General features: G+C 43.7%; 1 protein-coding gene across 11 annotated transcripts in view; it reads left to right on the top strand.

The window, feature by feature from the left end:
* Positions 1 to 13,932, top strand: part of SLC12A8 (solute carrier family 12 member 8) — a 156,307-nt gene that overhangs the window by 101,002 nt on the left and 41,373 nt on the right. For 10 of the 11 annotated variants that reach the window (XM_053564400.1, XM_053564403.1, XM_053564398.1 and 7 more), the window contains 2 exons: positions 10,863 to 10,950; positions 12,424 to 12,511. The exons of the other annotated variant lie outside the window; for it this stretch is intronic. In XM_053564400.1, the coding sequence (XP_053420375.1) occupies positions 10,863 to 10,950; positions 12,424 to 12,511 (176 nt within the window). The remainder of the gene's footprint in view (positions 1 to 10,862; positions 10,951 to 12,423; positions 12,512 to 13,932) is intronic. 11 annotated transcript variants of the gene reach the window in all.

Here is a 13,932-nt window from a genome sequence, read left to right as displayed (position 1 = left end):
CCACCACACCTGGCTGATTTTTGTACTTTTTTGTGGAGATGGGGTCTGGCTGTGTTGCCCAGATTCCCCAAGATGCATTCCCTGGACCTATAGGGATTGATTACTCTTCTGGGATCCATGTCTATTGTTAGAGCAGACTTTGGGACCAGTGTGCTAACCCCAGGCCCCTGTTCACTTGGTGCCATCCACGGAAACTGCAGATGTAACATTAATGCCTGAGAGCCTAGGGGTGGCACAGGAGGTGTAGCCTCATAACCCTGAGCAGGTCATGGGCTGGCCTACACCCTTACACTCACTTGTACTTAGTAAAGCTGAGATGATATATATGTGCCTGAAGGCTTTAGGACTGGGCAGGAAGACCAAGCCAGGAGGCTTTTGCCATATTAAGAAAGCTGTATGCCTAAGTCACATGGTAGCAATGTGCAGACCAGATCTTCATCCTGGTACAGGGAGAAAATGTGCTTTTTGGGTAAGGCAGTTAACTGCTTCCTGGAACCGGCAATTCAAAACCCACAAAGTGGGGAAAATGCTGTCAACTAGGCAAGACTAATGATTTGAAACTAGCGATGCAAGTACCTATGGGTAAACCAATGGACAGTGCTTGTTATAACTGATTAATTTGGCCTTATCGTGGGGGAAGTAACCTCAAATTAATCATGCAATGACTCTTCTTTAGAAAGGGAAATCTAGGGCGGCGCCTATGGCTCAGTGAGTATGGCACTGGACCCATATACCAAGGGTGGCAGGTTCAAACCCGGCCCCGGCCAAACTGCAACAAAAAAATAGCCGGGCGTTGTGGCAGGCGCCTGTGGTCCCAGCTACTCGGGAGCCTGAGGCAGGAGAATCGCCTGGACCCTGGAGTTGGAGGTTGCTGTGAGCTGTGTGACACCATGGCACTCTACCAAGGGCGATAAGGTGAGACTCTGTGTCTACAAAAAAAAAAGAAAGGGAAATCTAAGAAAAGCATGGGTGTTAGAATGAAATGGAGAGGCTGTGTGATGTAAGGGAAAGAACGCAGATGTGCCCTCAGGAAACTTGAGGATTAGCGCTGGTTCTGTTTGCAACTGGCTTGAAAATTTGAACAAAATTTCTTCCCCACTTTAGGCCTCTGTTTCCTCATCTGTAAAATAAAAGATTGGAGTAGATGGGTGGCGCCTGTGGCTCAAGGGGTAGGGCGCCGGTCCCATATGCCAGAGGTGGCGGGTTCAAACCCAGCCCTGGCCAAAAACCAAAAAAAAAAAAAAAAAAAAAAAAGATTGGAGTAGATGATCTTTAGGACACCTTTCAGCTTCAAGAATAGTTGATTATAAAAAGCCATTTTAGGGCGGCGCCTGTGACTCAGCGGGTAGGGCGCCGGCCCCATATGCCGAGGGTGGCAGGTTCAAACCAGCCCCAGCCAAACTGCAACAACAACAAAAAAATGGCCGGACATTGTGGCAGGCACCTGTGGTCCCAGCTACTTGGGGGGCTGAGTCAGGAGAATCGCGTAAGCCCAAGGATTTGGAGGTTGCTGTGAGCTGTGTGACGCCACGGCACTCTACTGAGGGTGATAAAGTGAGACTCTGTCTCTACAAAAAAAAAAAAAAAAAAGCCATTTTAAACTATTGCTGGAAGCCTACCAAGAAATGTATGAAGACCAAATGGTAATTACAAGATGAATACCTAATGTTTCCCAAACTGTGCTTTGTGGAACTCTAATAATGAACAAAGTGCTTCTTTCTTTGTTTTTGTTAGATTTATTGTTATTATTATTATTATGAATTATTATTTTGGGGGGGACAGAGCCTTAAGCTGTCACCCTGGGTAGAGTGCTGTGGCATCACAGCTCGCAGTAACCTCCAACTCCTGGGCTCAAGCAATTCTCCTGCTTCCTCCTCTCCCAAGTAGCTGGGACTACAGGCGCCCACCACAATGCCCAGCTATTTTTTTGGTTGCAGCTGTCATTGTTGTTTGGCGGGCCCAGGCTGGATTCGAACCTGCCAGCTCAGGTGTATGTGGCTGGTGCCTTAGCCACTTGAGCCACAGGCACGGAGCCTGTTAGATTTATTATTGCTACTTTTTGTGTGTGTTTGTAATTATTTTTATCTTTTTTGTTTGTTTGTTTGTTATTGTTTGGGATTCATTCAGGGTACAAAGAACCAGTTTACATTGATTGCATTTTTTAGGTAAAGTCCTTCTTACAATTATGTCCCTCCCCCAAAAGGTGTGTCATACCTGTGACCCTCCATCCACCTCCTTCCTTCCCTCTATCTGCTCTCTTCTTCCCCCACCCCCCACCATGTACTAGGTCATTAATTGTCTGCATTTCAGAATTGAGTACATAGGATTCTTGCTTCTCCATTCTTGTGATGCTTTACTGAGAAGTGCCCATCGACCCATGAGTGGATCAATAAATGGTGGGAAGTAGAGTTTAGCTTACTTACGTGCTCCCCAACCTCCTCCCAATTTTGGATAGTTAGTTATATTTTTATTTTTAGTTATTTAGATGATTGCCTTAATCACTTTAAAGATATACTTAAATCTCTGTTATTTTACCAGTTCTAGGCTACTTCCCTTCACCCTTTACTGCTGGTATGGGAAACAGAGATTCTGTGTTGTTTTAAGATTAATGTGTTAGAGAAATATCTATTTTATGTTTATATTTATTTATTTATTTATTTGGAAACAGAGCCTCAAGCTGTCGCCCTGGGTAGAGTGCCATGGCATTACAGCTCATAGCAACCTCCAACTCCTGGGCTCAAGCGATTCTCCTGCCTTAGCCTCCCAAGTAGCTGGGACTATAGGTGCCCGCCACAACACCCAGCTATTTTTTGGTTGTAGTTGTCATTGTTATTTGGCAGGCCCAGGTTGGATTCGAACTGTCAGCTCTGGTGGATGTGGCTGGCGCCTTAGCTGCTGGAGTTACAGGCGCTGAGCCCTGTATCTTTATTTTTATGAGGAATGCTTTAGCTTTAGTTATTGTCCTAATTTTAAGAGAATCTACATAATCCTTTCATATTTGAGTTTTTAAAGTATTATCAGGAAAGTTATAGCAAGTTGATTATTAGCAGGTAAGTGGGCAAAATCCCATGAATAATGTAGTTATAATTTTAGGCAAACAATGCAGTTTCTCACACGCATGCCTATTAAAAACATTTTTCATCTTAAGCTTACAAATCAACAGCCAGATGAATACACAATTTTGGGGAAAATATACTATACACTATTAGGGAAAGATTTTACTGCACAGCAGTTGGTACACTTAAGGTGTCACGCACGTGGAAGGCACAAAGTATTTTCTCAGTCATCACTCTCCTCTTTGTCTATAAACAGAGTAAAAACAATAGTTTTACATGAGCAGATAAAAAGCCCTTCTGTGATGCTCCCCCTGACAGAGCGTGGACACAGCACCGAGTGAGGTGACACCTGCTCTCGGACACATCACTCAGGGGTCTGCAGGTGATTTTGGCACGTAGGACTTTCCCCAGGATGAGGACGAAACATTCAAGCACTTGTTAATACTGCAATGCAAGGCGCTGAATACTGAACCGTTAAAAACAGTGTGCGAAGACAGACTGCTCCATATTACTTGAAAATTCTTTGCTCTTCTTAGCAAAAACTTAGAAACTCATGTTTGTGATGACAAGAAACAGAATAAGTATACTATTAACTTAAAATTTATTGCAACTGGGCTCGGTGGCTATGGCTCAAGCAGTTAAGATGCCAGCCACATACACCTGAGCTGGTGGGTTCGAATCCAGCCCAGGCCTGCCGAACAACAATGACGGCTGCAACCAAAAAATAGGCAGCCATTGTGGCGGGCGCCTGTAGTCCTATCTACTTGGGAGGCAGAGGCAAGAGAATCACTTGAGTCCAGGAGTTGGAGGTTGCTTGAGGCTCTGTCTCAAAAAAAAAGTGTATTGCAACTGGTATGTGTATATAAATATTTTCTAGTCTTTTCCTTATTATCTACCAAAAAATTGGATGAGTAGCTCCAAAGGTATTGCCTAAATCATCTTTCAAATTTTCTTATTAAACTACTTGAAGCTTGTAATACTCAAGTGAGACCTGAGTGAGAAATCATGGGGCTTAGGTATGTTTTTTCATATTACTAGGACGAATATATTAGTGCTTTTCTCTTTCTTCTTTCCTCTAGTATCACTTAGCTTTAGCCTTACTTTTCTGTTGTCAAGATAGATAATAGTCATATTCCGTTTTGTAATTGTAGCTGTGTCCTGGTGCTTTGCCTGTAAGTCAATTTTAGAAGGTAAAAAACAATAAACATCTAGACTATTATGACTATGTGACTGTTGTTCACTGAAGAGCAAAGTAGGGGGCTAGAACTGCGTGTCCTTCATCATGATTCTGATACGGTCTTTGTGCCATTTAGGAGAGAATATCCCTAATATCATACTCAAATGTGTTCATCTTACATTTTATTAGTTGTCTAAAATTATGTCACCTTTCAGTTTGCTTCAAATTAAGACCTTAATGGCCTCGTTCAGTTTCCCTAGGATTTCAATAGCCTAACTTTTTGTTGTTGCCAAAATGTGCAGTCAACATATTCTTAAAATCATTTAGTTTGTCAATTATACTGTCCATTGTGTTGAATCCATTTCCTATCCAGAAGCATCCTGCTTGGGGCCTCTTATTTTTCTGCTTTAATCCTTGTAGTTTATCTGCTATACAGCTGTTATTGTGGGAGTTGTCAGCACTGATTTCTGAATCTCATGTTTTCCTCCTTCACGGTTTACATCCTCATTTTGCTGGAGAGTGTTCTTCAGTTTCTTTCTCAGAAAAAGTCTGGGGTAGGTCAATTTTCTGAGCTCTTCTCCTTTTAAGTATACTTTCACTTAATTGGTTATCTGGTTAAACTTCCAGCTTCAAGGCCAGGCAGTGGCTCATGCCTATAATCCTAGCACTCCGGGAGGCCAGTGGATTGCCTGAGCTCAGGAGTTTGAGACCAGCTCTGAGCAAGAAGTGAGAGTTGGTCTCTAAAAATAGCCAGGCATTGTAGCAAATGCCTGTAGTTCCAGCTCCTTGGGAAGCTGAGGCAAGGGGATTGCTGGAGCAACAGTTTGAGGTTGCTGTGAGCTACGACGCCACGGCACTCTACCAAGGGTGATAAAATAAGACTCTGTCTCAAATAAATAAATAAATAAATAAACAAATAAATAAAAATTCCAACTTCAAAATAATGTTCCCTCAGAATTTTTAAGTCAATGCTCCATTGTTTTCTAGCATTCAGTGTTGCTGATGAGAAGTCTGATGCCAATCTAATTTTTATTCCTTTGTAAGTGCTCAGTTTTAATCTTTGGAAGCATTTAGGATTTCTCCTGAAATTGCACAATGATACATTTAGGTGTGGAATTTTTTCCCATTTGTGTGTTGGTTACTCAGTGGGATAATTCAATCTATAAACATGTGTCTTCAGTATGGGGGAAACTCCAATATTTCTCCTCTATTTCACTCAAATTTTCTGTCTTTATTTTTCTGTTCTAAATACTAGGATATTTACTTACCTTTGCCTTTCAGATCGATTGCATTTTTATTTATTTATTTATTTATTTATTTCGTAGGGACAGAGTTTCACTTTATGGCCCTCGGTAGAGTGCCGTGGCATCACACAGCTCACAGCAACCTCCAACTCCTGGGCTTAAGCGATGATTCTCTTGCCTCAGCTTCCCGAGTAGCTGGGACTACAGGCGCCTGCCACAACGCCCGGCTATTTTTTGGTTGCAGTTTGGCCGGGGTCGGGTTTGAACCCGCCACCCTCCATATATGGGGCCGGCGCCTTACTGACTGAGCCACAGGTGCCACCCTCGATTGCATTTTTAATTTTAGTGATTGTTTTTAATTTCCAAAAGTTCTTTCTTGCTCTTGGAATTTGTTTTTCATAGCATCTTGTTTTATAGATATTATTCTTGGATGTATCTGAAGCTATTAATTAGTGTTTTCTTCAGAATTCTCTTCCGTATCTCATCTGTATGTTTCTTCCAGCCTGGGTTGTTCTATTTGTGCATGCACTTGTTTATTTGTTGCCAGTTTTCATCACACATCTGATGATTCTTGGTCCCTGGTGTGGGTTTCCCCTGCTAAGTGTATTTAAGTCTGTTTCCCCGTGGGGGTCCTTTCTTGATGGGAAGCATTTATGAAATCAATTGATTCTTGAGCAGAGCTTCAGTTGGGTGCAAATATCCACACTAACAGCCCTAGTTTTTCTCAGGATGTCTGAAGAAGCATTCCAAGGCTTTCTTTTCCTCCCTTTCACTCTGTATTATTTTCTCCATTTTCCACGTTTCAGACATTTATGGAAAACTTTTGTCTACTTAGGGCTTCCCTCTCAAATTTTCTTCGCTTTTAGGTATTTATTCATTTCTACTACCCTTTTAAAAACATCTCAGGGAGAAGGAATGAGAAGAAAGAAAATTGCCTAACATGCCATTTTAAGTAAAAAACTATTTAGAAGTTAGTTTTCTCATGTTTCAAAATGATCATTTTAGAAAATTGAGAAAATCACCTGTAGTCCCAGCTACCTGGGAGGCAGAGGCAAGAGAATTGCTTAAGCCCGGGAGTTGGAGGTTGCTGTGAGCTGTGTGATGCCACGGCACTCTACTGAGGGCCATAAAGTGAGACTCTGTCTCTACAAAAAAAAAGAAAGAAAGAAAGAAAATTGAGAAAATATAAACAATCAAATAAAAACAATCTATTCTTCTATCACCCAGAAATACCATTGTTAATCTTTTAAAAGATGTTCCTGTTCCTTTTTATACGCATCTACATTTTTTTGCAACAGGATCATCCCATATATTGTTACTTACTCTGTTGCCTGAGTTAGAGTGCAGTGGTGTCAGCCTAGCTCACAGCAACTTTAGACTCCCGGACTCAAGCTATCCTCTTGCCTCAGCCTCCTAAGTAGATGGGACTACAGGTACCTGCCACAATGCCTGTATAATTTTTCTCTTTTTAGTAGAGATGGGATCTTGCTCTTGTTCAGGCTGGTCTTGAACTCCTGAGCTCAAGGGCTCCTCCCATTTGAGCCTTCCAGTGTGCTAGGATTAATAGCACTGCAGAGCAAAGAAGGGGGTCTAGAACTCCTTGCCCTTCATCTCGATTCTGATACAGTCTTTGTGCCATTTCGGAGAGAATATTCCTAATACCATAGTCAAATGAGTTAGTTTTTCTTACATTGTATTAGTTGTTTAAAATCATGTCACCTTTCAGTGGCGCCTGTGGCTCAGTGAGTAGGGAGCCGGCCCCATATACCGAGGGTGGAGGATTCAAACCCAGCACGGGCTGAACTGCAACCAAAAAATAGCCGGGCATTGTGGCGGGCGCCTGTGGTCCCAGCTAGTCAGAAGGCCGAGGCAGGAGAATCGCGGAAGCCCAAGAGCTGGAGGTTGCTGTGAGTCCTGTGACATTATGGCACTCTACCGAGGGTGGTAAAGTGAGACTCTGTCTCTACAAAAAAAATAAATAAATAAAATCATGTCACCTTTCAGTTTGCTTCAAATTAAGACCTTAACTTTCGGGCGGTGCCTGTGGCTCAAGGAGTAGGGTGCCGGTCCCATATGCAGGAGGTGGTGGGTTCAAACCTGGCCCTGGCCAAAAAAAAAAAACCACAAAAAAAAGAAAAAGACCTTAACTTTCTTGTTTCACTTTCCCTAGGATTTCAATAACCTGTGCTGAGCCCAACAATAGCTTTTAAAAATTATCCCTGATAATATTCTGATGTATTGTATTTATTGAAAGATATTTCATCACTTATTTAGCTAATCCCCTATTTTTAGCCATTAGGTTGTTTCTGATTTTTACTACTATTAATAAGCATTTATAAACATTTTGGGCTAAATCTTTAATTGTGTTCTTGGCTATTTGCTTTGGGTTAAATTCTAGGAGTGGAATTGCTGTCTTAAAGTATATGCAGACTCCATACTTGGTCCAACATTCAGGGTTCTCTTTGAGATAGCTCCATTATAACTTTCTTGCCCCACACTTTCATTTCACTCCACTTCACTTGGGTTCCCTGAGGCATTATAGCATAAGCATTAAAAGCATAACTTAAAGAGACTAAATACCAGGGTTGAATTCTACCTTTGCCACTTACTGAGTGACCTTATGCTGTTTTAATTAACCTCTTTAAGCACTTTTCTATAAATTAGGGAAATAATTCTACTTTTCTAATATGGTTGTTATAAGAATTAAACAAGATATATCGGATACTTTTTCTTCCATTCTTGAGATACTTCGCTAAGAAGAATATGTTCCAGCTCCATCCATGTAAACATAAAAGAGGTAAAGTCTCCATCTTTTTTAAGGCTGCATAATATTCCATGTGTACATGTACCACAATTTATTAATCTATTCATGGGTCAATGGGCACTTGGGCTTCTCTCATGACTTAGCAGTTAAGAATTGGGCTAAAATAAACATTGTGGTGCAGATATCTTTGTGATAAAGTGATTTTTGGTCTTCTGGATATATACCTCATAGAGGAATTGCAGGATCGAATGGCAGGTCTGTTTTTAAATCCCTAAGTGATCTCCAAATTTCTTTCCAAAAGAAACATATTAGTATGCATTCCCACCAGCAGTGCAGAAGTGTTCCCTTTTCTCCACATCCATGCCAACATCTGTGGTTATGGGATTTTGTGATGTGGGCTAATCTTAACTGGAGTTAGATGATATCTCAAAGTGGTTTTGATTTGCATTTCTCTGATGATTAAGGATGATGAGCATTTTTTCATGTGTCTGTAGGCCGTGCATCTGTCTTCTTCAGAGAAGTTTCTCTTCAAGTCCCTTACCCAGCCTGAGATGGGATCACTTGCTCTTTTCTTGCTAATACGTTTGAGTTCTCTGTGGATTCTGGTTATTAAACCTTTGTGGGAGACATAACCTGCAAATATCTTCTCCCATTCTGAGGGCTGGCTGCTTGCTTTACGTGCTGTATTCTTGGCTGTGCAGAGCGTTTTAGTTTGATCAGGTCCCAGTAGTGTATTTTTGGTGTTGCTTCGGTTGCCCCGGGGGTCCTCCTCATAAAATATTCACCCAGGCTGATTTCTTCAAGTGTTTTCCCTGCACTTTCTTCTAGTATTTTTATAGTTTCATGTCTTAAGTTTAAATCTATCTTAGTTAATGGTGGAAAGTGTGGGTCCAGTTTCAATCTTCTACAGGTCACTAGTCAGTTCACCCAGCACTATTTGTTAAATAGGGAATCTTTTCCCCACTGAATGCTTTTAATTGGCTTGTCAAAGATCAAATAATGGTAAGTAGCTGGGTTCATTTCTTGGTTCTCTATTCTGTTTCATACATCTACCTCTCTGTTTTTGTGCGAGTACCATGCTGTTTTGATCACTATTGATTTATTGTATAGTCTGAGGTCTGATAGCGTGATTCCGCCTGATTTGTTTTTATTTCTGAGTAATGTCTTGGCCATTCGAGGTTTTTTCCTGATTCCATATAAAATGAAGTATTATTTTTTCAAGATCTTTGAAGTATGACAGTGGAGCTTTAATAGGGATTGCATTAAAATTGTATATTGCTTTGGGTAGTATGGACATTTTAACAATGTTGGTTCTTCCCAGCCATGAGCATGGTATGTTTTTCCATTTGTTAACATCTTCAGCTATTTCTTTTCTCAGAGTTTCATAGTTCTCTTTATAGGGCCCTAAAATGAAACCAATTTATAAGCACACACACTTCCATATGAAAGCTATAACCCAAGATGAAGGGGAAAGAGGAGGGGGGCAATGGGTGGAGAGAGTGTAATTGGTGGGACCACACCTATGGTGCATTTTATAAGGGTACATGTTAAATCTAGTAAGTGTAGAATATAAATGTCTTAACACAATAACTAAGAAGATGAGGTGAAGGCTATGTTAACCAGTTTGATGAAAGTATTTCAAATTTTATATAAAACCAGCACATTGTACCTCATAGTTGCATCAATGTCCACAGCTATGATTTAATAAAAATAAAAAAATAAAGAATTAAACAAGATAAAAAATGCATGTAAAGCACATAGCACAGGTCCTGACAGGTTGACAGTGTTCCTCAATTATGGTGTTAGATGCATTCCTATCCCAGAGCCCATTCAATGCCTCTTTCAAGGCTGCATTGGAGATGTACCCACTTTGTGAAGCCAGGTCAGTCCATCACACTGAGTTGTTAGACCCTCAGTATGGGCGGGACCCTCTTTTGGTGTCCTGTTGCTTTTATTTATTCATATGTACAGGAAGAGGCTACATTTCCCTCTACACCATCCAGCACTGGTTGGTTCCTCACCACCAAGGATTAATTTATGTTCATTAGTGTTCTTGGGAATAGAGGTGAGGATAAAAAGGAGCTGTGACTCAATTTTGGTAGCCTCAGGATCGTTTCAGGGTGTTTATTTAGAACTCTTTGGTGGCTCAGGAGCTTTGAGAGTGGTACCTGACCGCAAGGACACTTGAAGCCTGGATGGAATCAGCAGGCAGCGGAGACAGGGACAGTAATGCTGAGTCTCTCCAGGGCATGGTCCCAGCTGGGAAGGCAGGGCTCAGCAGGCGGTGTCAGGACTTTTGTGTGGCTTGCAAGATGCCTTCCTCATCCTAGTTACTTTGCACTAAGCAGTGAAATACTTTTGGAGCTGGAAGGGCTTTCCTCTTGAACATCACCCGACCCACAAAGCTCCCTTTCCGGGCTATAGGGATGCCTCCCCAGTTGCCAGGGGAGATCAAAAAGCAGCCTGTTTGCAGAGCTGCTCATGGGAGGGTTCTGGGAGGGGTGATGTGGGATAGTTTCCAGGAGAGCCCCACCACCACCACCCAGAGGGGAGGGGCAGCCCTGGAGGAGGTGACCTGTGCAGTACACCACTCTGCATCACCCTGTCTGGGTATCTTTCAGGAGTCATGGCCGGCTTCAACATGGGGGGCGACCTCAGGGAGCCCTCCACCAGCATCCCCCTGGGCTCCCTAGCAGCCGTTGGCATCTCGTAAGTTCCTTCATGGCAATCAGTCTGAGCTGGAGAGTGGGAGGGAAAAACCCCAGGCAAGAGGGGATTGCCTCTTTTGTTCTGAGAGTGCCCTGACTGTGACCAACTTATTTCATATTCTGATCCTCCCTTTAACACTCGGTGGGCTGGAAAATTCACGTCTGGTGGGTTCAGACGTTACCCTTTCATAGCCCTGCCTGGGAATACTGCCGAGGAGGAGTGTCATTACTGCAGAATACAGATCCAACCCTTTCTTTCCTTCTTCCTCAGCCTCCTGCTCCCTTCCTCCTCACCCTGATTTTGAACTGGGGCGTTTTAACCGTTGCGTTTCCAGGATCATTGGTGGGAGCATAACGGTGTGAAAAGTTTTGCAGAGGGCTGAAGGTTTGCATCCCAGCTCTGCTGCTGATTAGCTGTGTGACTTCAGACAATTGGTTTAGTTCTATGGGCCTCCATTTCCCGTTCTGTGACATGAGGACCACGATGATGTGTGTGCTTCCTAGACTATGGAGGAGACCCTGCAGTGTGTAGAGACATGCACTGAAGCTCAGAGTCTGGCCTCCTCCCCAGCTGACCTTCCCCAAGGCTCAGATTGTGCCATCCACACCGGCAGGCAAGGCCGCCTTGGGTTTATTTCTGACCTTCTAGAATCTTCTGTTTTTCTTTCTATACCATGGAAGAAGCTTCTCTGTCCATCACTGGATTAGTGTGAAGAGACATTTAGATCATAGACATGACAATGACTTGAGCAGTTGCGTGCCTGTATTATTCTGTGACATTTAAAAAATACTAATATGTCTATTTCGTGAATACTGAATTTGTCCTTAGCTTATTGCAATGGCACCATTGCTACCAGCCAGGCACGCAGCACCAGGCTATTTTGTACAGAACAAATCAATAGCATTGGGGGGGAAAGGAAGAAGACAGAGACAGAGTTGAATGTTGGGAAGAAAAGAAAAGAGGGTTCAGGCTGAGAGCCCCATCTTGTTCCCGAAAAGAACCTTTTGCCCAGCCTCTCATGCCCAGATGGGAAGGAAGAAACCAGAGGGATGTGGTGAAGAGCCAGGCCACTGCTCTTTCTTTTGCCGTGGCTCCCTCTCTGTCCTCTGTGACCCAAACACCAGTAGACCTGGAGACCTGGGGACTGGTTCTTCTGCTGGGAGAGGACGGAGCGGAACTGCAGATCCACCCTGGCGGCATCCTGGCTGCCTGGGGCGCTGGACCTCCCACTTCCCCATGCCCAACACCCTTTGTATATGTTTTTTTCTTTAATATAAGAAAGGGACAAAACAATATCTTTTTTTTTTTGTGAAAGAAATATGCTAGAGGAGAAATAGTATAAGAAGTGACTTCCCACGCCAGGCAGGGAAGCTTCATGACTGGCCTTTCTCTTTAGTTTTGGGGCCATTCCCAGAGGAAAGCCCAGGGTGAGGGGGCGGGGCAGGGGCAGCTGCTCTGTCTTGGGCTTTGCAGGTGGTTTTTGTACATTGTCTTCGTCTTCCTGCTTGGCGCCATCTGCACCCGTGAGGCCCTTCGCTATGACTTCCTGATAGCTGAAAAGGTAAGTGAGTCCTGCACTGCCCAAAGGGCTCAGTCTGCCGGGGTCACTTATTTCTTCCCGTCAACAAATGACTGCCTCCTCCTGGCAGTCATGCCTGGGAATCCATAGAGTCTTGAGTCCAACACTGAATTGGGAGTGAGGGGGTCAGTAAAATGATGGAACCACGCTGGTTCTGTTCAGGGATCTCTAGAAACATGTGCCATACCCAGAGAGGCACCTGAATGTAGGTGACATCTCTTCATGTCAGAAATCAGGGCAGGAACAAGGCCTTGGTTCTTTGCCTAGCTTCGCCTTTGCCCACAGGCAGGAAGTGCTGCTCAGAAGCGAGGAAGGAGGAGGCTGAGGGGCCGAGAAATGGGCAGAGAGGCCGAGGGAGAGGGAGGAAGCCCAACACCAGGGTGAGGGCCCGCCCTGTCCCTGAGGACCTGACCCCTCTGACTTTCCTGAGAATCTCAGAAACTCCAAGTTGATTTGGCCGCAACATCTTTGTTTCTAGAGTCCGCACCCTGCCAGGAGAAGATTAGCAAATTCCTTGCGTTCCACAGCCTCTGTCAGCAAGCAGGAGGTCATGTGGGTTCTGGGCATCACCAGAACCCACAAGAATAAGATTTCCAGACATATGGTCTGGAAATCCCCTCAAACTCCTACCTTCCCTTAAGTTACTGGAGAAAAAGCCAGCCCTGAGATCTCATCCTTTTTCAGAGAAATGCAGTTGATTAGGGAGCTGTTCTGATTTTGCTCACTCCTGAGCATCACTGTGTATATTTTAGGAGAGAGTACCATTTTCTCTTCGTGTGAAGCTTTGCAAGGCAGCCTTGCTGATCTCCATAGAGGGTCAGTGCCTGGGGGCAACCTGGTGTAGGAAGCTCTAACTTTGAAAGATGCATTTGGGCTGGGTTTTCACATTAGCACATGTTCTTTTTAAGGTATGCCTAAATCCATGTAAAAGTGGTATTTATTTTCAGGGGTCTTGACTGTGGTATGAAAGCTGGTTTTGAAAGGGGTTCAGTTCAGGTGAAACCCACCTTCCAGCGCCCAAAGTCTCAAACCCCCCAAGAGCAAGGTTTGCTGTCAGGGAAGGAGTGGGTATCCCTCATCCTGCATGCTTGCTTCTGTCTGGACTTTCATCTCCCAGGGGCCTTTTCTTTAGGTGTGGGATGAAAAGCTTGGCTGCATTAAAGGAATTGAGGGCCTTGGGGAGCAGCAGGAAGCTCGCTGCTTGTCTGCAACCTGCCCCTGGCCAGCTAGCTCTGCCTGCCTCTGAAGTGGGTTCCTGTCTGGTGGGCTCCTTCACAGAGGTCTTTTCAACATTTAGAGACTCTGATCTGGATGGAACAAGACAAATCATCCCCTGGCTGGGGACCCCCTCTCTTTTCCTTCCCCTGCTTTGCCAGGAAAGCTCAGAATGGGTGTCCGTGTGT

Source organism: Nycticebus coucang, chromosome 16 (assembly GCF_027406575.1).
Source record: "Nycticebus coucang isolate mNycCou1 chromosome 16, mNycCou1.pri, whole genome shotgun sequence".
In the NCBI taxonomy this organism is placed as follows: Eukaryota; Metazoa; Chordata; class Mammalia; order Primates; family Lorisidae; genus Nycticebus; species Nycticebus coucang.
This window is presented reverse-complemented; position numbering and strand designations above follow the sequence as displayed.